At 34.4% G+C, this 21418-nt stretch overlaps 1 protein-coding gene and 1 long non-coding RNA gene across 14 annotated transcripts in view; one reads left to right on the top strand and one right to left on the bottom strand.

The window, feature by feature from the left end:
* The window catches only part of LOC134730605 (uncharacterized), a 114795-nt gene that overhangs the window by 21960 nt on the left and 71417 nt on the right, over window positions 1-21418 (bottom strand). For 7 of the 12 annotated variants that reach the window (XR_010112455.1, XR_010112458.1, XR_010112448.1 and 4 more), the window contains one exon: window positions 12361-12410. The exons of 2 other annotated variants lie outside the window; for them this stretch is intronic. This is a non-coding gene — a long non-coding RNA (uncharacterized LOC134730605). Of the gene's footprint in view, window positions 1-20; window positions 10279-11545; window positions 11973-12360; window positions 12411-21418 lie in introns of those variants that run through there. 3 more of the 12 variants (XR_010112453.1, XR_010112457.1, XR_010112450.1) reach the window with 3 other exon arrangements.
* The window catches only part of LCA5 (lebercilin LCA5), a 52534-nt gene that overhangs the window by 24333 nt on the left and 6783 nt on the right, over window positions 1-21418 (top strand). For both annotated transcript variants that reach the window (XM_003805822.5, XM_063605390.1), the window contains exons 4-5: window positions 19454-19591; window positions 20552-20642. In XM_003805822.5, the coding sequence (XP_003805870.3) occupies window positions 19454-19591; window positions 20552-20642 (229 nt within the window). The remainder of the gene's footprint in view (window positions 1-19453; window positions 19592-20551; window positions 20643-21418) is intronic.

Genomic DNA, 21418 nt, shown 5'->3' with positions numbered 1-21418 from the left:
GGGCATTTAATGTGCTCTCTTAAAATTGCCTATTGCAGTTTGGTATTTGCTTGGAAATGAAAACTATTTTTAGTACTGTTTTGGGAAAATTTGGATTTTATATTTAAGAGGAAGATGCAAAAGATTGTGTACATTAATGAGCTGCATGTTGATTGACGGATCATAGTTATTTTGGGAAAATACTCTATTTGGTTATCTGATTGTTTCTCTAAAATTGGAAACGACACTAATAACCACAGTATATAAAACTGACCTTTTGGGGCCACTGTGTAAGAGATGCCACATGAACAATGCCTTCTGTTTTTATATTTATGCACATTATTTATTGAAGATTAATTACAGTACATCTTTTTGGACATGGTATGCACCTACTCCCCAGAATGAAAAATCTGTTAAAGGACGGGTGGGAGACTGTTGACTGACTAGTCTGAGAATACAGCAGCTCTTTTAAAAGTATTTCTTTCCTGAATGGAGAGAGGAAAAGAGTCCTATCCCATGACTTTTACACAGGGCACTCAGTTGCCACCTTCTATATATATATGTATCAAACAGAAGCCCTGAGTCAGGTTCTGTTGCTTAAAATTGACAAGCAGTTTGGAAAGCAAAGGTACGAAAAAGTATGGCAATAATGCTTGCTGTGAGCGTGAGCAAAGGAAGCTCAGAACTACAAATAAATTAGGTTTCTGCAGTATATTAATCAGATGTTTTTAATACATGGCATGTTGTGGTACTTACTCTATATAATATGCCATGCCCATTATACCAATGCCATGCCCAGGGACGGGGACTTATTAAATACGCACTATACATCAGTGGCCAGAAAAAGCGGCTATTTTTTTCCTCCAAAATTTGCAATTATTGTCTTCTGTTTCAGTGCACAGAAGATATCCTATTATGTAGATTCCAATAATGATCAGCTCATAGTGCAAAGCAAACAGAAACTATTTTTAAGAGCCACTTACCCATGAAGTAGGGTAGGAGTGGGGACTCAGAACAGTTACCGTAAACAACAAATAACTGACATTTTAATTATTTTTAAGGGAAGCATAAAATGTGCCACATAATGGATTTTAAAATTACGAAGCGCACAGAATGCTAATTAATAAATATGATAAATAGCTGAGTGTGTATACAAAACTACATATAGAGAGAGAACATGAAATTGCAGTGCATACACACACATATACAACTATATACTGCAGTTTTCTCTTATGTGAAGGGGATTGACAGGTGGTGGAGAGGGAGAAGAAAGAGAAGGAATAAGAAGTGGGACGAAGCCTGTGGATTCTGAGTTATACGTGGAGGTAAATTATATGACTGCTCACTTGGGAGCATGAAAATCAGTCACCTCTAATGTTAAGTTTTTGAAGTAGTTAACCATATTGTATCCTCATTTTTTTTCATATTGGAAGTTTTTAAAATTTTTATTTTGAGTTCATTGTAAATTGACATGCAGTTGTAAAAAATATATAGGGTAACTATAATATTACAACCAGGAAATTGGTCGTGATACATAGAATTCATCAACTGCACTCAGCTTTCACTAGTTTTACGTGTGTGTGTATTTAGTTCTGTGCAGTTTCATCACATGTATAGATTCGTGTGACTACCAACATAATCAAGATGTAGACCAATTCCATCACAAGAATCCCTTGTATTTTACCATTTTACAGCCACAGCTACCTCCTGCCTTCCCCTCACTAACCTATGACATCAGCTAATTTGCTCATTATTTCTCTAATTTTGTCATTTCAAGAAAGTTATATAAATGGAATCACACAGTATCTAACCTTTTGACATTAGCAGATTCTGCTTATACATTCACTCAAATGGTTGCATATATCAATAGTTCCTTTCTCCCTGAGTATTCCATGGTATGGATGTACTATGGAGTATTATGGTACATCTGTTGAAGGACATTTGGTTTGTTTCCAGTTTTGGGCTCTTGACTAATAAAACTGCTATGACCACTTATGTGCATATTTTTGTTTGAATATACATTTTAATTTCTCTGGGATATATGCCTGAAAGTGCACTTGCTGGTTTTATGATAAATGTATGTTTGGTGTTGTAAGAAACGGCCATTCCATTCCCTTTTTTTTTTTTTTGTATTTTTTTCTTGGTTGTTGTTTTTTCCATTTGTAACAATCATCAGAACATTCCCTTTTCTAAAGTAGTGGTATCATTTTTTATTGTCCCGTCAGTAGTGTATAAGTGATCCAGTTTCTCAGCATCCTTGCCAGCATTTGGTGTTAACACTTTTTAAAGTTTTAGCCATCTTGATAGGTATGTAGCATCATCTCATTGTGGTTTTAATTTGCCTTTCCCTAATGGCTAATGATGTTGAACATCTTTTCATGTGCTTATGTGCCATCTGTAGATCTGTGCATTTTTCTGCCCATTTCCTAATTGGATTGTTTGCTTTATCTATTTTTGGAGAATTCTTTATTATAATCCAGATACAAGGGTTTTGTCAGGTATGTGGTTTACAAAAGTTTTCTTCCATTCTGTAGCTTGGTCTTGTCATCCTTTTCACAGTGTCTTTTAGAGGATAAATTTTTAATTTTGATGTGGTTCAGTTTAGCAGATACATCTCTTATGGATTGTGCTTTGGTGTCAAGTCTAACACGTCACCTATCCCTATTGTCTTTGCCTGTTTGTCCCAAAGACTTTCTTCTATTTTTTCATCTCCCAGCTTTATCGAGGTATAATTGACAAATAAAAATTGATTATTTTTAAGGTATACCACTTGGTGTTTTATAAAATAGTTATGATTCTACATTTTACACTTAAGTCCATGATTCATTTTGAGTTAATTTTTGTATAGAATGTGAGGTTTAGGTTGAGGTTCTTTATTGTTTGTTTGGCCTATGGATGTGTAGTTACTCCAGCACCATTTGTTAAAAAGATATCCCTCCTTTATTGAATTGCTTTGGCACTTTTGTCAGTTGGGCATATTTTTATGGGTTTATTTCTATAGTCTCTATTCTGTTCTGTTGATCAGTGTGTCTATTCCTTTGTTGTTATTATACACTCTTGATTACCTACAGCATCCATAATAAACCTTAACATTAGAGAGACTGATTCCTCTCATGTTATACCTCATTTTAAACATTTTAACTATTTTAGCTACTCTTGATCTTCTGCCTTTCCACATAAATTTTAGAATAAGCTTGTCTACATCTACAAACATCTTCCTGGAATTTTTGTAGGAATTGCATTAAACATAGATCAGTTTGTGGAGAATTGACATCTTTACTGTGCTGAATCTTCCAATCTTGCACATAGTATGTGTCTCCATTTATTTAGGGAATCTGATTTTTTTCCTCATTATTTTGTAATTTTCAGGATGCAAATCTGTATATGTTTTAGATTTATACTTAAATATTTTATTTCCTTTGGAGCAATTTTAAATGGTCTCAATTCTTACTGAATTAGAAAATTACTTTTGAGCTTTTATTTTTGAATGTCAAAGCTTATTTTTGTTGTAAAAGTTATTTTCACAAGGGGTTAAGAATGTTTTATGCAAACCAAGGAATGACTTGGTTTTATAAATTTACTCCCAAGTTTTAGAAATACTGGATTTATCTGCTCTATACCTCAAAGTTGGGTTGGTACATCTAAACTTCATTTCTGCTATAATTGACATTATGTTGGAATCAATATTTAATATGTTATTATGAACCTACTTTTTTTTTTTTTTTTGAGACGGAGTCTCACTCTGTCGCCCAGGCTGGAGTGCAGTGACATGATCTCGGCTCACTGCAACCTCCACCTCCTGGGTTCAAGCGATTCTCCTGCCTCAGCCTCCCGAGTAGCTGGGATTACAGGCACACACCACCATGCCTGGCTAATTTTTGTATTTTCAGTGGAGACGGGATTCACTATGTTGGTCAGGTTGGCCTGGAACTCCTGATCTCAGGTGATCCACCCACCTCGGCCTCCCAAAGTACTGGGATTACAGGCGTGAGCCACCACGCCCAGCCATAAACCTACTTTTCTTAACCCAATAACCTCATATCAGCTGTTGTACCATAGAAGCTCTCTTGTTATTTGAGGGGATGGGGGGAGTGTAGCCAGCGCAGCCTACCTGAGGGTAATTGTTCTCTACTTTTTAACCTACTTTTTCATACTTCCTAAATGCAGCCTCTGGTTTTTAACCCATTATGTACATCTTTTATGATCTCAGCAGTCAATCCAGAATTTGAAATATTTACTATTGAGTTTCTTACTTTACTGCAAAATTTAGCATTTGTTTTTGTGCCTTATTTTATTTTGCAAATTTTACTTCAGCCAACACTATTGATCCTTTCTCTTCTAACTCAGTTATAGTCAAACCACTAACTGATTAAGGGGAAAAAACAGAAGCTTGATTGTGATGTTTCATTTTGCAAATTAACTAAAACCTAAGAAAATCCTGGGTATCCCTTGAAATTACAGTAAAATCTTAGTAAAGATCTTTGTTATCGTTAAGTTCTGTGATGTTCTTTAGTAAGGATACTTGTCTATGTGGTGGTGGTTTTTTTTTTTCTTTTGCTGTAACTTTTTGTTTTATTTTAAGATAAAGCTGGAAATTGTGGCAAGCAGCTTTGTTTATTTGTTTATAGCTTGTCCCATTCTAGGATTTCAGGCCACAACTCATTCTTCTTGCTAGTTGCAATTCCTTCTTAAGTGGGAGTGGTGGGGGTGGGGTGAAGTGTCTTCAGGGTTATCTGTAACTAGCTGAGCTGTGAAAAACTTTTCGCCAGGACATCAACCTGTAAGTTGGGTACAGGCTTATTTTGTTCGTTGATGGAAGTGACAGAATGCACAGAATCTTAGTAATTTACGAACAGAGTAGTTTAGAAATGGATAACTGGTTAGGGAGGCAAACAGCCAAAGGTATCTATGGGGACAACCACCATGACAGTTGTCTGTCCTCCTTCAGAAATTACAGCCTATCTTGTAAGATGTGGTTTGCTCTAGTTCCAGGCCATAGACCAGGGATGGAGAAATACTTGATGGGATTAAACTTCCTGAGCTCCGTACAAAGGGCAGACAGTTACCTCAGTGTGTATACTTACTTCCTTACTTAGAGTTGACTTTATACCTTTATTTTGGCGTTTATATCAATAAATTTATTGAATAAAGTCCTGTCAATGTATCAGCCTCAATTTAATATTTTGTCACATGGGATACCTATTAACTTCCACAGGAATGGCACCAGGTTCAAGAGTCTGAAAAAGAGATCCAGCGCCAGCAAATGAGACATAAGGTTTACTGAGGGTAACTTGCATACAGGTTGGTCCAGTGGTGGTGGGCTGGACAGTAGAACTGCCACCTCTTGCAGAAAGCATGCAGTTTATATAGCATTTTCACTTAACCTCCACCCCCTAACATCCTCCACCTGGCAACTTCTTTTAACCCAAAACAAAGAGTCTGGATTCCCTGTATGGCCAGCATTCCACGGGACAGGCCAGGGACTCAGATGTTCCTCACAGGTAAGGAATGAATCTCTTGGGTTGGCCACTGCTTGGAACTGTGAACACACATTCAGGTGTGTCTGCCATACAGGATGATTCTCAAGGTGTGCTTAAGTTCAGTTATTGCTGTCAGGTGCATCTACCATACATATACATATGCCATGCAATATTTAAATAAAACCGTAACACATGTACAGCCTAACTTTTATAGAAGAAAAACATTTTTTAGTTACATAAAGTAGTGATTTTCAAACCTTTGCTCTCAAGACCCCTTTATACTCTCTTAAAAATTATTGACACCTCCCCCCAGCTTTTGTTTATGTATATTTAGCACATTTGAAATAAAAATTGAGAACATTAAAAAATTTATCTTAATTCACTTAGTAATAAGCAGCTCATTATATGTTATAAGATCTTTTAACAAAAAATCTGTATTTCCCAAACCAAAAATAAATTAGGACAAGAGTGCATAATTTTCTATTTTTTAATTTTTTTAATGCCTGGCTTAATAGGGGACAGCTGGCTCCTCATATCTGCTTCTGCTTCAATCTGTTGCATTATGTTGTGATTGATAAGTATGAAGAAAATTGAGCCTCACACAGATGTCTAAAGTAGTTAGAAAATGGAGGAGTATTTTGGTAGCCTTTTCAGGTAACTGGATATTCTTTTTTGGTATTATGCTAAAGCTTAACAAGTGATTTCTTAATGGTTAGTTGCAATGGAGGAATATGAAACCATATTAATGAGCGTTTTGTATTTGGATACACTAACATTCATTGGTCGTCTTTCAATGGATGTTTTACATCACACATTGGTCATTTGGAAAATACTGGTTCATTGAGTTATACAGACTTTCCAAACGTGTATATGTTTCAATGGAGCCTTTGGAAAACCCCATTGTATATTCATGACACAATATGAGTGAAAATAGCAAATATAATGTTAGTATTATAAAATAGTTTTGACTTTGAAGACCCTCCAAAGTGTCTCACGGACCTTTAAGGGTTTTCACATCATTCTTTATGAATCACTGACTTAACATAACATAGGCAGTTCTTTGTTAGAAACTTCATTAGTAATTCGGCTAATATGCAGTTTCTTTTAGTGACTGCAAGACTGCACCGTTTCTTAGTGGTCTAGAGACTGGCTTCAAATAGGGGGTGAAAGTAAAAGCATCAATTCTGTCCTAACTCCTTATAAGAAAGACTTACTGTTGGGGTTGTATTCCTGATCAGGGATGCAATAGCAGATCAGTCATAGCTATGACCAACAGTGTGTCATAAAGCAAATATCATGAAAGGTAACTATCATAAGAAACCATAATCATGAAATGGGAAACTATCTTCCAAGCATTATGAAAAGATCATAAATGTGATATTATGTACATTATTATTAAAAGGACCTTAGTAAACTGTAGGGTACACATTTAGTACATATAAAAATTCAACTCTTTTTAAATTAAGTTGGCACAGAGGGAATTACTTTGTTAGAAAAACAAAAAGAAACTATTAAGACTTTTAAAAAAATTTCTAAAGATTTTGGGGAATGCTTGAGTATCATCATACAGCTCAGTATCAATGGAGCTATTAAAGGAAGTTTAAATAAACTTTTTTCTTTTAGTAGATTTTACTATAAGAGATTGGTATTCAAATTCTCTTGACCCTAGAGCTGCCCTCGAGTAGGTGTATTATAAGTGTTGCTTGTTGATTGCTTCCATGTAAACCACTTTCAAAAGTAAGAATTGAAATTCTTCCCTTTACTTACATTGTCTTCCCTTTACTCTTCCTAGTTTATCTTCCTAGATACAGCATTGTCTTCCCTTTACTCTTCTTAGTTTATTCAGAACTGGAAGTGAACTGTCTAGTATTGGGCCAGGTAGGATCACTTTCCTTTATCTTTCCCTGCTGTATTTTGCTCTAGTGGCTTGGAAGCTGCTCTGAAAGTTTTTCTGCCCTTTCACCCTTCAGAAACCCAAATCCAGAAGCCTGCCTTTGCCTCTTCTACCTGTTCTGCATTTATCTAACAAATGAAGCTAATTAGGACAGAATAATTGTCAAACCAGGTTAGCCCTGTTCTTGTCTAACTCTGAGTTTGTACAGTTCTCCTTACCTCCAGGTTGCAGTCGTTTCATCTGAGAAATTAAACAGAATGATTTCTGAGGTGACATTCCGTTCTGAAATCTGATGAGTCTAAATTCATACTTTCAAACCTTTCATATGCAAAAAGTGTTTTTAACATGGTAAATTATATTTATGTCCCCCAATTAAGTCCTTATTATATCTATTATTTAATGTTGGAGAAATGAAAAATTCCTATTGTTGAAAAGAATAATTGCTTAGAAGATAAAATATTCATTGAGATTCTACTAATTTTTATTGTATAATCAAAGATTTTATTATTTATGTATATTTTTACCTTTTCTGGAGGGAGAAGATTTATAATGAAATTATGATATTTTTGATTGAAGGGTAAAGCTTAAAACAGTTTCAGAAAATAAGCTTTGCAGTGTCCTTAGAAACTACCCATTTAGGTAGAACAACTGTTAAGGCAATTTTGTGTTAATATCTAAGATAACCTTCCCATTGAAAAAGTAATACAAGCACTAAAACAGGGCTTAAAATTCAAATAATACAAAAGGATAGACAATGAAACATCAGTTTCCCTTCTAGGCTACGCGTTGCAAGCCCCTTCCAAAGAAACAGTCACTGTTAAGAAATTGTTGCTATGTGTGCAATCTCATATCTATATATTAATGTCCATTTTTCATTCTCTTACCACAGATGGGAGTGTACCATACACATTGTTCAATATATTTTTTTCACTGAAAAGTATATTTTGTCACTTTTTACATATTATCATGTTATATACATATATTTAGATAGATATGTGTGTGTATTTTTGCACACACACGAAAAAATCAGTCTCATGCTTTTTAAAGGCTGCGTATTATTCCATTGTGTAGATATATCATAATATGATGAACCCTTTCCTTATTAATGTTAAATTTAAGTTTGGCCTAAAGCTGCCTTCTTTCATATTTTAAGTTTGGCCTAAAAGTTTCTCCATACATAGCGACTTATAATCTAACTGGATATGTAAACAGACTGTTAGATACTCTTGTACCAGTCACAGAGTTCACCCAATCACCAGTGGCCAACTATTCAAACTATGTTCGAGTAGTGCAGGCACCAAGCTGTAACCAGCCCACCTGTTTCTTTACCTCACTTGTGTTTTCTGTATGTCATTTCCCTTTTTCTGTCCATAAATGTTACCTGACCATCTGGCAGCCTTGGAGTCACTCTGAACCTATTCTGGTTCTAGTTGCTGCCCAGTTTGTGAATTGGCTCAAATAAACTCTGCTAATGTGTCTAAAGTTATTCTTTTAACGTTAATATATATGTTGGCTTTTGTTTTGAGGTAGTATAAAAGATGCAAAGCATTAAATGTAAGTTTTTATATGTGTATGTTAGTATACTAATGGAAAAAGCCTGGAAGAGGAAGTCCCTGGGTCAGTAGAGCATTTTAAAATCATTTTTCACTGTTGTTAATATCAGGACTCTAAAGAGTGGTACTGGATGATAGTTGTTCTTGGATCAAAGTTAAATTCTTCATTTTGGGAGGATTAAATTGGCCTTTCTTGTGGTTATTATCATTCCAGGAATTTCTAGAGCATTTACATTTTTTGTTTCCCATCCCCTAGGCATTTGCATTTTTATGAAAGCATCTTTAATATGGAAACATTGATGGACTTTGCTAACTTAGTTGAGTTACAAATTATTGGCTTAGAATTCAAGGTCAAATTTTAAAAATTTTAGCTTATATTTTAATTAGACTATTAATTAGACTGTTAATACCTACCCTTTAACCTATTAAGTTCTGAGTGGAACTTTATACGCGCACGCGCGCGCACACACACACACACACACACACACACAGTTTCAAATTCTGGTTATACACCATTCCAGTTTTGTGATGTGTGATACACCACTTAAATTATTTGAACCTTAGTTTCCAGTCTGTATATGTTTGCAGGTGATCGTAAATAGGGTTAGGGTTAAAGTTCATAATGAGTCTGGCTCAGCGCTTGGTACTTACTGGACACCTAATATATGAGTGGAAAAAGAGAAATATACTAAAAGTACATCAATTAAAGGTAAATACATTAAAGCATGGTAGCATTCTTGAGTTTGAAAGGCCCCTGGAAATAATTTAGTGCAGTGGTTTTCAATTTGAGCTCAGTGGACTTCAAGAGTTCTACTGTTTTTTTAAAAAAGGTTTGAAACTACTGATTTGGTCTATTGGTTTTTCAAATTTTGGCAGTTCTTCACAGGCAAGCAGATAAAACTGAATTGTTCTGTGGTAGTGATTGAAGAGTTATGTTACAAAGGGGACTTCAGAAACTCACATGCCTAACAACTTGAAGCAACCTCTGAAACACCTCCATGGGGAACTCTCTAGTCCGACTCAAACATTGAACTGTTGAGGAAACTGAGAGATGTTATTTGCCTTCTTCTAGGTCACATAGAATCAGATAGGTCATGGCCGGGTGCAGTAGCTCATGCCTATAATTTCAGAACTTTGGTAGGCCAAGGCAGACGGATCAGTTGAGCTCAGGAGTTCAAGACCAGCCTAGCCAACATGTTGAAACCCTGTCTCTACCAAAAATACAAAAATTAGTCATGTGTGGTGGTACACACCTTGTAATCCCAGTTTCTCGGGAGGCCGAGGCAGGAGAATCGCTTGAACCTGGGAAGTGGAGGTTGCAATGAGCCAAGATCATGCCACTGCACTCCAGCCTACGCGACAGAGTGAGACTCTGTCTCAAGAAACAAAACAAAACAAAACAAAAAAGAATCATATAGGTCACTAGAAGCTCATGTGTGGGAGTAGAATTGCAGTAATCTGTCTTCTGTTGCTCTATTATTTTGTTACCATTTTAGTAAAATCCTTGGAATTTTATCACATTTAAATGCTGAGTAATAGGTTCCTCTTATAATAGTATATTTTGTGTTTTTTCATAGTTTTAAATGACAGCAGGAATTAAAATATTATAATTTTGGTTATTTTATCAGCATCTTCTGATAAAATGATCTAAAAACTGTAAAAGATACTAATTGTTTTTTCAAAGTCTGTCATCATGCTAATTCTCTATCATTTGCTGAGCAGAAATCACTTCTAAAATCTGTTTTATTTTTGTTGCTAACTAGTAAATACTGTGGAGTAAAATCTATGTTGGAAGACAAAAGCTCAGGGTAAGGAAAGGCTTAAGATTTTTAAAGGAAACAGATTTCTTTAAAGAAAACAGGTTTCATTAGAACAAGAACAAGGTCCATTACTTAGGGCAGACGTGTAATGCACAGAGGAAGCATAACTATTGGATTATGAGTTTGCCTCTATCTTGTCCTGCTCAAAGCAGATGAAGAAATAGTAAGACATAGATAGCTCATTTAAATGAGTTCAGTCTCCAGATTCAGATGAATTATCCTCCAGAGGACTGAAGAACCTTGCAAATGTGATTCCAGAGCTTTTGTCATTATACTTTGGAGAGTTAGGAAGACTAGGAGAAGTGAGAAAGTGAAAAAAGGCAAATACCAGTGTTTTCCGAGGTAAACAGAGGTAGGTGTTAGAAATTATCAATCAGTGAGCTTGATGAAAATCTCTACCAGGTTTTTAAATGTTTTGGAAAATATTGCTTACTTAGAACTATTCTTACTTTCTTCCCCCCACCCCCCTGCTTAGGATTGCTAGAATGGTGCATGAAAATATGCTATATCTACTATATTCTCCTATGTGTATATACTATATATTATACATCTGTATTCTATACTACATACTATACTGTTATACTATACAGTTATAGAATATACAGTTATAGAACTCTATATATTATACATAGAGAACTATATAGAACTCTATATTATATAGAGAGAACTATATAGAACTCAGTATAGTATATACAGTTATAGAATTCTATACAGTTATAGATGTATATAGTATATGCAATATATTAATATATGGAATATGCAATATACTATATACAATATAGTATATAACTATATTGTACCTATTAGCATATAGTGGATATAATATGGATACTATATAGTAAATTCAGTAAGCCTTTCATGTTTGTATTTTAATGGAGAAGTATGGACTGGTTGAAAATAGTGTTAGAAAGCTTTACAATTGGATCAGTAATTGTACCCAAAGGGTGCAGGTAAATAAATAGCTGTCAACTTGGAGAGAAGGTTTCTAGGTGGGTGCTTTCGAGTGCTATCTTAGGCTCTGTTCCTTTCAGCATATTTATCAGTGAATTTGACCAGGCTCCTTAACAGCAAGAACAAGTCTTATTTAATTTTTTATTTGCAACATTTGGCACTCTCTGGCATAAAATCAGTGTTTCTTAAAAGAATGAATGGATGGATATGTTCTTGACAGGTTCAAAAATAGGAGGCCCAACGAATTTGATGGATGACAAGATCAAGATTGATCCCCCTAGGCTCAAAATCTGGCCTAAAATAAGCAAGATAAAATTTAGTCAGGTTAACTGTTTCACTTCAAAGTTTTTCCATCTATTTTATGTGTACACTATGGGGAGCCCTGGGTTAAAAGTAATTGAAGTTAAAGCGTAATTTTTTAAGTATATGAACCTATAATTGTATGGCCACTTAAAAAATCAGAAGGGAAGAAGTTAACCCACTATGGTGGTACCTTTGTCCTAAGAGGTAATAATAACTCTAATTTTATTGGTCAGATCACATCTAATAACAAGTACCAGATTTTAGGTAACAAACCGACATATGGAGGCAAACAGGATAACCAGGGGGTCAAAAAGCTGACATAAAAGAAACAGTGGAAGAAACACAGAATCATAGAAAAGATAAGGAAAAATGTAACTTACCTCATTGTTTAAAGGGCTGTCACATGGAGCAGGAGAAATGGATTTATTTCCTGAGGGCAATACAAACCTAATGAATATTACTAGAAAACTGGTTTCCACTCATTCAAAAGAGCTTCCTAATAACTGGAATTGTCCAATAATGAAACCAGTATTCTTTGCATTATCAAGCTTTCTGCTTCCTGAAGTATTTGTGCGGATTCAATGTCTACCTTCTAGGAATACTGTAAAAAAGTATTACTGTAAGGTGGACTGGTGACCTGCAGGGTCCTTGCTTACACAAGGATCTGAATCTTTAGAATTGAGCTATAACAACACTGAACAGATGTTAAAACAGCTGACATTGATAGACTTATTTTAACAAATGCAATATTGTTATTTAAATCTATAATCCTTTACTAATTAATAAAAAATAAATGAAGGTAAAATAACTTATCCTTTATGTTTGCTTGCAAAAATTTTAAATTATGTTAATCCTTTATTTCTTTCCATTAACAAGACAGAAGTCGGTGATACATCCTTTGGAAAAAATGTTAAGTGTTTTAAATTTTATTGTATTATTAACATGTTTGTTTAAAGATGTTTTGAAATTTACAGTAAAAGTGGGGAAAAAATTACCCAAAGGACTATAAATCATGCTGCTATAAAGACACATGCACACATATGTTTATTGCGGCACTATTCACAATAGCAAAGACTTGGAACCAACCCAAATGTCCAACAATGATAGACTGGATTAAGAAAATGTGGCACATATACACCGTGGAATACTATGCAGCCATAAAAAATGAAGAGTTCATGTCCTTTGTAGGGACATGGATGAAATTGGAAATCATCATTCTCAGTAAACTATCACAAGAACAAAAAACCAAACACTGCATATTCTCACTCATAGGTGGGAATTGAACAATGAGAACACATGGACACAGGAAGGGGAACATCACACTCTGGGGACTGTTGTGGGGTGGGGGGAGTGGGGGAGGGATAGCATTGGGAGATATACCTAATGCTAAATGACGAGTTAATGGGTGCAGCACACCAGCATGGCACATGTATACATATGTAACTAACCTGCACATTGTGCACATGTACCCTAAAACTTAAAGTAAATAATAATAAAATAAAATTTAAAAAAAAGGAAAAAAAAAGTGGGGCAAAAATATGCATAGTCCTGCCAGCCGAAGATAACTACTGTTTGCATTTTCTTCCTTATTGATTGTTTCTTTAATTTCTTAAAGTACTCCTAATATTTTTTATGAAATATTTTGAATATACAGAAAAAGCGAATATTTAAAACATTCATGTACCTACTTGATATTTTGCTATTTTTGCTTTAGATCTTATTTTGCTAAAATAAGCTGACATTAAGATCTTACATTGAAGTTTCCTTGTATCTTTTCTCCAAACATCCTTTTTCTACTCTCCTTGCTCAGAAGTAACTACTCTTTTGAAGTTGTAGGATATATTTTTTCTAAGCATTTTAATTTTTACTTAAACATATTTTAGAAGCTTTTTTTTATAAGTAGTACATGTATATATATTTTTAATTAGAGAAAAATTAAAAGATAAAATGAAAACATTCTCATTCTTACCACTCAGATGTCACCACTTTTAGTGTCTTAGTATGTATCCTTCTGGATCTTTTTCTGTGAATTTGTGTGTGTATTTATGTGTAAGGAAATTTTCTTCTACTACTGGCTTGCTAGGGTTTTTGTTTTAAATCATGGATTGTTTTCAATGTGAAACTACTCTCGTTCTTTGCTTCTTGGGATAGGTGCTGTTTAGTTGTGATGCAATTTTTACACATTGCTGAATTCCTTTTGCTAATATTTGTTTGAGACTTTTGCAACAATATTCATATTTTGGAATGGTGTACAATTTTATTTTTCCACTATTGACATCAAGATTATAAAAAAAACTCATCAAAAATGACAGAGTTTTTCCTTTCTGTTCTCTTTTACAGATAATCTGTTTCTTAAAATTTGTTAGATTTCACCACTGAAAACTGGATTTATTCCTCATTTGGGAGTTTGTTTTTGATTTTTTGGTTTTTTTTTCTGCTTAATCTTTTAACTTTTAACAGTATTTTTAATTTTTAAAAAATTTCTTCGTAATATTTTAATAGTATTTTTTAGTTTACCATTATTTCTTGCATGTCACCATTGTTCATTATTGTTCCTTCAGGGTTCACTTCCTTTCTTACTGAAATATATGTTTAAGTGAGGGCTTCTGAGTGGCAACACTTTTTAGTAGTTGTCTGAATGTATTTTATCTCTTCAATGATAATTTCACTGGGTCTTGCTGGATTCCAGGTTGACAGTTATTATCATTTGGAACTTAAGTATTTTTTAGCCCTGGTATTTTTTTTAACACGTTCTCATTGAGTTTAATGGTTTCCTGTTTTGCTCCAAAATATCTAGGGGGGGATAGGATTTTTTAAATTAATATTTTATATGGAAATAATTTCAAGCTTACAGAGAATTGCAAATCTGAAAACAGTACAAAGAACACTCTTATACAGTTTACCCAGATTCGTCTGTTGCTAACATTTTATCCCATTTGTCTTATAATATGCATGCATGCTCTCTCATGTGGTCTCTCTGTCATATGCATATATACACATACTTTTTTTTTTTTAGCTATTTGAGGGTAACTTGCATACATCATGCTCTTTACCCCTAAATGCATCAGTGTGTATTTTTTCAGAATAGGGATTATGCCCTTTATAGAACTATAGTAAAATTATGGTTATACTATGATTTACACTTATATAATGATTTCCTCTAATCTACTGTCTGTAGTACAGTTTTTGTCAGTTGACTTAATCATATCTTTCTTTCTTTTTTTTTTTTTTGAGATGGAGTCTCACTCTGTCGCCCACTCTGGAGTGCAGTGGCACGCTCTTGGCTCACTGCAACCTCCACCTCCCGGGTTCAAGCGATTCTCCTGACTCAGCCTCCTGAGTAGCTGGAATTACAGGTGCGCACCACCACGCCTGGCTAATTTTTGTATTTTTAGTAGAGATGGGGTTTCACCATGTTGGTCAGGCTGGTTTCAAACTCCTGACCTCATGATCTGCCCGCCTCGGCCTCCCAAAGTGGGATTACAAGCATGAGCCACCGCACCTGGCCATCATTGTATCTTTTATAGTACTTTCTGTTCTCCAGTGGGACCCACTCTAGGGTCAAGTATTATACTGAATTGTCCACTTTTCTAGCCTCCTTTTATCTGGACCATTTCCACGTACTGTTGTTCTTTTATTTATGACATTCACATTTTTCGAAGCATACAGCTCCATACCCCTTTTCATTTAATAGAATATCCTTAACTTCGTATTTCTCTTATGTTTCATTGTGTATAGATGAGGTTTTTGTATTTTTGGTGAGAATACTGAATAGGTGATATTATTTTCCTTCTTAAGGTTTCACATCTGGAGCCACATGATGTCGCCTGACCTTCACTAGTAATGTTAATTTTGATCTCCTAGCCAAAGTGTTGCTCAACTTGTCTAACATTTATACATTAACTGTTCTTCCTCTTATAGTGAAATCAATAAGCAGTCTATGTGGAGCTGCCTTAAGAATATGTAAATATCTTGTTCCTCATGAAAATTTAGCATCCGTTGATGATTCTTTTCTGATCCGGTATTTATCATGATGCTCTTTCCAACTTCATCTCTCATTATATCTTCAATTCTGGAAAATTCTTAACTTTTTTGCTTGTTTTGTTTTTCAGTTTGCTTTTTCCTCATTTTGTCATTATCTTTTAGATTCTTATTACATTACAAAAACATTTCATGAAGAATATGGATGGGCAATAAACATGACAATTAACTTTAGTAGTAATCAAAGAAAAACAAATAAAATAATCGTATCCTTCTTTAGGCCAATCTGATGGATTAAAGAATTAACAGTATCCTGTTATTGTAAGTATCTAGTGAAATAAAGGCTACTAGACTTTCAAAGAGAATGTAAATTGTTACAGCCTTTTCTAAGGGCATATTGGTAATGTTTTTCAAAACCTTGAAATTGTACTAATGTCTGTCAACCCAGAAGCTTCATTTTTTAAAACTTACACACTTGTTTTTACTGTTTTTTATTATCTATAAAAAGTTTTAATGCCTTTTTGTACTCCTCCCCCTTTTATCAACCCCTGCCCACTGCTCCTCAGCTAATCTAATGTTTGTTTCTATAAATTACTTTGCATTTTAAGAATTTTATACACGTGGAGTCATATAGTATGTATTATTTTATTCCTGGTTTCTTTAGCAAAACTATTTTGAGCTTCAAACATGTTGCAAATATCAATTGTTCATTCTTTTTTATTGCTAAGTGGTAATTACCCTTATTGTATACATATATATGACATTTTGTTTATCCATTAATCCATCCCATTGATGGACATTTGGATTGTTTCCAGTTTTGGCTATTGCAAATAAAGCTGCTGTGAACATTCATGCAGAAGTCTTTGTATAGACACTGGCTTCTCTTTCTCCTGTGTAAAGACCTAAGTGTGGAATGAATGTGTTATATAGTAGATGTATGTTTTACTGCCCAACTGTTTTCCAAAATGGTTGTACCATTATACATCCCCAAAACAAAAGTGTATGAGAGTTCTGGTTGCTACTCATCCTTGCCATTTTGTATGCTCAGTTTTTCCAGTTTAAGACATTCTGATAGATAAATAGCATTGTTTTATTGTGGCTTTAATTTGTGTTTCCTTTATGACTTACGATATTGAAGCATTGTTCTATATGCCCATTTGTCTCTGGATATCTTTTTGGTGAATTATCTGTTTACGTATTTCCTCCATTTTTTTGCTGAGCTGTTTGGTTTCATGTTACTGAATTTTGTGGGACAGATACAGATGTTTGGAGGTAATATATAGTTGACCACTGAACAACATGGGTTTGAACTGAGTGGGTCTACTTATGCAAAGATTTTTTTTTTCAATAAACACGGTAGGCCCACCATATCCACAGGTTCCACATTCTACAACCAAATGCAGAAATAAAAGTATTTGCAGTGTGTGAAACCTTTGGATGCGGAGGACCGACTTTTTTTTTTTTTTTTTTTTTTTTTTTTTTTTTTTTTTGAGGTGGAGTCTTGCTCTGTCACCCAGGCTGGAGTTCAGTGGCATGATCTCGGCTCACTGCAACTTCTGCCTCCCAGGTTCAAGTGATTCTTCTGCCTCAGTCTCCCGAGTAGCTGGGACTACAGGCGCGTGCCACCACACCTGGCTAATTTTTTGTATTTTTAGTAGAGACGGGGTTTCACTGTGTTAGCCAGGATGGTCTTAATCTCCTGGCCTTGTGATCCCACTGCCTCGGCCTCCCAGAGTGATGGGATTACAGACATGAGCCACCGCGCCTGGCCCGACTTTTTATATACTCAGGTTCCACAGGACTGACTGCAGGACTTGAGTATGCCTGGATTTTGGTATCCGCAGGAGTCCTGGAAGCATTCCCCTACAGACACAGAGGGATAGCTCTATACATTTCTTCACACAAGTCCTTTAGTACAGCGGTCCCCAACCTTTTTGGCACCAGGCACTGATTTCGTGGAAGACAATTTTTCCATTGACAGGGTTGAGGGGGATGGTTTCAAGCTGAAACTGTTCCACCTCAGATGATCAGGCATTAGATTCTCATAAGAAGAGCACAACTTAGAACCCTCGCAGGCACAGTTCACAATAGGGTTTGTGCTCCTATGATAATCTAATGCTGTTGCTGATCTGACAGGATGCAGAGCTCAAGTGGTAATGCTCGCGCTTGCTCGCTGCCACTCACCTCCTGCTGTGCAAGCCCCGTTCCTACCAGGTCACAGACCAATAGCAGTCTGCAGCCCAGCGGTTGGGGACCCCTGCTTTAGCAGATAGGGGATTTGCACATATTTTCCCTAGTCTGTGGCTTATCTTTTCATTTGCTTAATGGGACCTTTCAAAGGTCAGGAGTTCTTGATTTAGATAAAGTCTAAGACACTTTATTTCTTAACATTTACCCTGAGGAAATAATACATGATTAAAGTTATATGTATTAGGATGTTCACTCTAGGAAAAATTGGAGCACCCTAATAATGAACAGCAGAATTTAGTTAAATTATGATAATCTGTAAACTACGATACTATTCCATTGAAAAAGATTGTGTTATTACAGTATATTGACTTAGGTATTTATGGTTTTATTTACTGAGAAAGATATATCAAAGTCTCAAATTATATACATCAAAATGTTGGCAGTGATTATCACAATGTAATGAGATTGTAACTGCTTTTTATTTTCTATTTTTCTTTGTTATTTTATTTATACTTATAATAAACATTTATTATATTTGTAATCTATCTATCTATCTATAAGATGCTTTAAAAAAAGCCCGCAAGTTAGAAATGATGTCTTGACAAGTTATTTTAAAAGAAAATATTTTAACATAAATTATTTTATAAACCTGATGGGACATGTTTGAAGACCATGGATGGAAATGGCTATTGTTTTTATCTAGAGATGTTTTACTCTAGGTACTCTCCGCAGCTTTGGTAGTGCTGTGTAATTTTATCTGTCTTGGTATCTTATTATTTGCCCAAGCAATGTGTGTGTGCTTAAGATTTTTTTTTTTTTAAGATAGTCTTGTTTTGTCTACCAAGGCTTCATTTCACTGGCGCAAACTTCCAGGCTCTAGTGATCTTCCCGCCTCACCCTCCTGAGTAGCCGGGACTACTCAGGCATGCACCACCATGCCCAGCTAGTTTTTAAACTCTTACTTTATAGAGATGGGGTCTTGCTTTGTTGTCTAGGCTGGTCTCAAGTGCTCCTCCTGCCTAGGCCTCTCAAAGCACAGGATTATAGGCATGAGCTACCATCCCAGCCTTAACAATTTATTTACAAATTACTATGAAAAGCAAAGATAGGAATAACAGGCTTGATACCTTACTAAATTGTTGGTAAATCTGTTTCCCAGCTTATGTACATGAATACTATGCCCAGTCTGATTTGTAGGTCTTGGACAATACCACTAAAAACATCATTTTGACACTGCCATGTGTTATGTTTCATTGTTGGAATTTTTTTAAAGGACTGCTTTTTATGTATTTATACATATAGGAGCTATCGAAAAACCTTGAACTGAGTACTAACAGTTTCCAACGACAGTTGCTTGCTGAAAGGAAAAGGGCATATGAGGCTCATGATGAAAATAAAGTTCTTCAAAAGGAGGTACAGCGACTATATCACAAATTAAAGGTAAGTATTTTAAATTGCATTGTTTTCCATAATGTGTATTAGATGAAAATTAAATATTTTAAAACACTAAATGTTACTATTCATATTTGTAAGTTGGTACAATATAATTTACAAAATTCTGATATTATCTTTAGCACTTAGAAAAGGTTTGTTGGTATAATTACTATAACAAAGTGAAATTAAAAACAAAAAAGGTGAAACACTGAATACACCAATAGAAATGATGTAACTGAAGTAAATTGTAAAATCATAGAAGAAAATTATGGGAACTAGAGCTTCACTGTGTTGCATGGTTGAATAATTCAGTGTTTTTCCTCAGATCACCCAATGATTTATTATTTTTGAAGTTGTTTCAAATGATGCCCTTCATTTTCACAGTGTTTAGAGAAAGTATTCAAATTATTTAATTTTGTTAAAACAGGTATTCTTCATTCTACATAGAAGTCATCAATGAGTTCTAGATAGAATGAAATTTTGCACAAAATTTTGTGTAACATCGTGCAAAATTATATATTATCTTATGTTTTCTTTTTGTTAATCAAATTGTCAGAAAAAGCCACAGCCCCAAAATGGTCAAGTATGCCTGTGTATGAAAGAGTGGTCTAATTTTTAACTCATCAATATTTCAGAACTTACATTTGAGAGATACTAACTAAATTATTTGTCTCTGTGTCTCAGTTAAGACAGTACTAGCGCTATCAGGTAAGAATGAGTAGAAAATGAAATTTGCCTTAATTTTTTTAATTTCCAGGACATATTAGACTTTTTAGGGAAAATTATTGCTCTATCCTAACCTCAGTATGCTAGAGACATTTCTTTCTATAGTTTGGTAGTTACAAAAGGAAGCTGAACCAGGTAACTTTCAATATGGTAAGAAAAATACCAGATGACAAAGTGAGGGGTTTTGTTTTGTTTTAAGCAGAGGCTCTACTTCCTTAATTGTATTGCGTTTGTTTTCAGGAAAAGGAGAGAGAACTGGATATAAAAAATATATATTCTAATCGTCTGCCAAAGTCCTCTCCAAATAAAGAACTTGCATTAAGAAAAAATGGTATGGTAAATATGATTGTTCAAAAACTGATATTATTGCTATTATTTAGTGATAGTACAATAATTCTGAAATGGAAGGGAAGGAAAAGAACCTCATTGAAATATATTTAAAATAAATGTATTTGTTGCAATTTAAATTTCCTAATAATTTTCGGAAATCCTTTTCTGTTTTCTCCATTTTTTTCCCCTGAAGTGACGCTGTTAAAATTGTTTTACATAACTTTTTGAAATTTCCTTATTATAATTTTTTAATGTTTTTGAAAATATGCAAATATACCCCGAAGTAGAGAGAGTAATATGATGCACTTTCATTTATGTATCATGTAGCTTTAACAGTTATACTTTTTACCAGTTTTATTTCATCTGTTTTTTTACTTTTCTCCAGAGTATTATAAAGTAAATCTTAGCTGTCAGTTGATTTCACCTATAAATATTTTGTATTGTTATTTGTAGTTTTACTTTCTTTTTTAACAAAAGTATAATTTCCCTTTTATGTGAATTGGAAGATTTTAAAGTATAAATGTTGTGAAATTTAAAGCATTTATAGTCAGAATTCTCCCCAAATCATATAATTGCCAGTAAATCCTAGAAACAAAAATAGTAATAGTGAGTATTAACCAAGCTGAGCAAAACATGCATTATATTTATATAGTGAATATATATAGGTGAATATATATATTCTCCATTTAAATGAAGTGGTGCATATAAATGTACATGTATATGCAAACACACATGCATATATATATATACATGCCAGCTGAATTCCATATATTTTAG

This window comes from Pan paniscus, chromosome 5, assembly GCF_029289425.2.
Source record: "Pan paniscus chromosome 5, NHGRI_mPanPan1-v2.0_pri, whole genome shotgun sequence".
In the NCBI taxonomy this organism is placed as follows: Eukaryota; Metazoa; Chordata; class Mammalia; order Primates; family Hominidae; genus Pan; species Pan paniscus.
The sequence above is the reverse complement of the archived record's forward strand: the minus strand, read 5'-3'. Positions and strand labels throughout refer to the sequence as shown.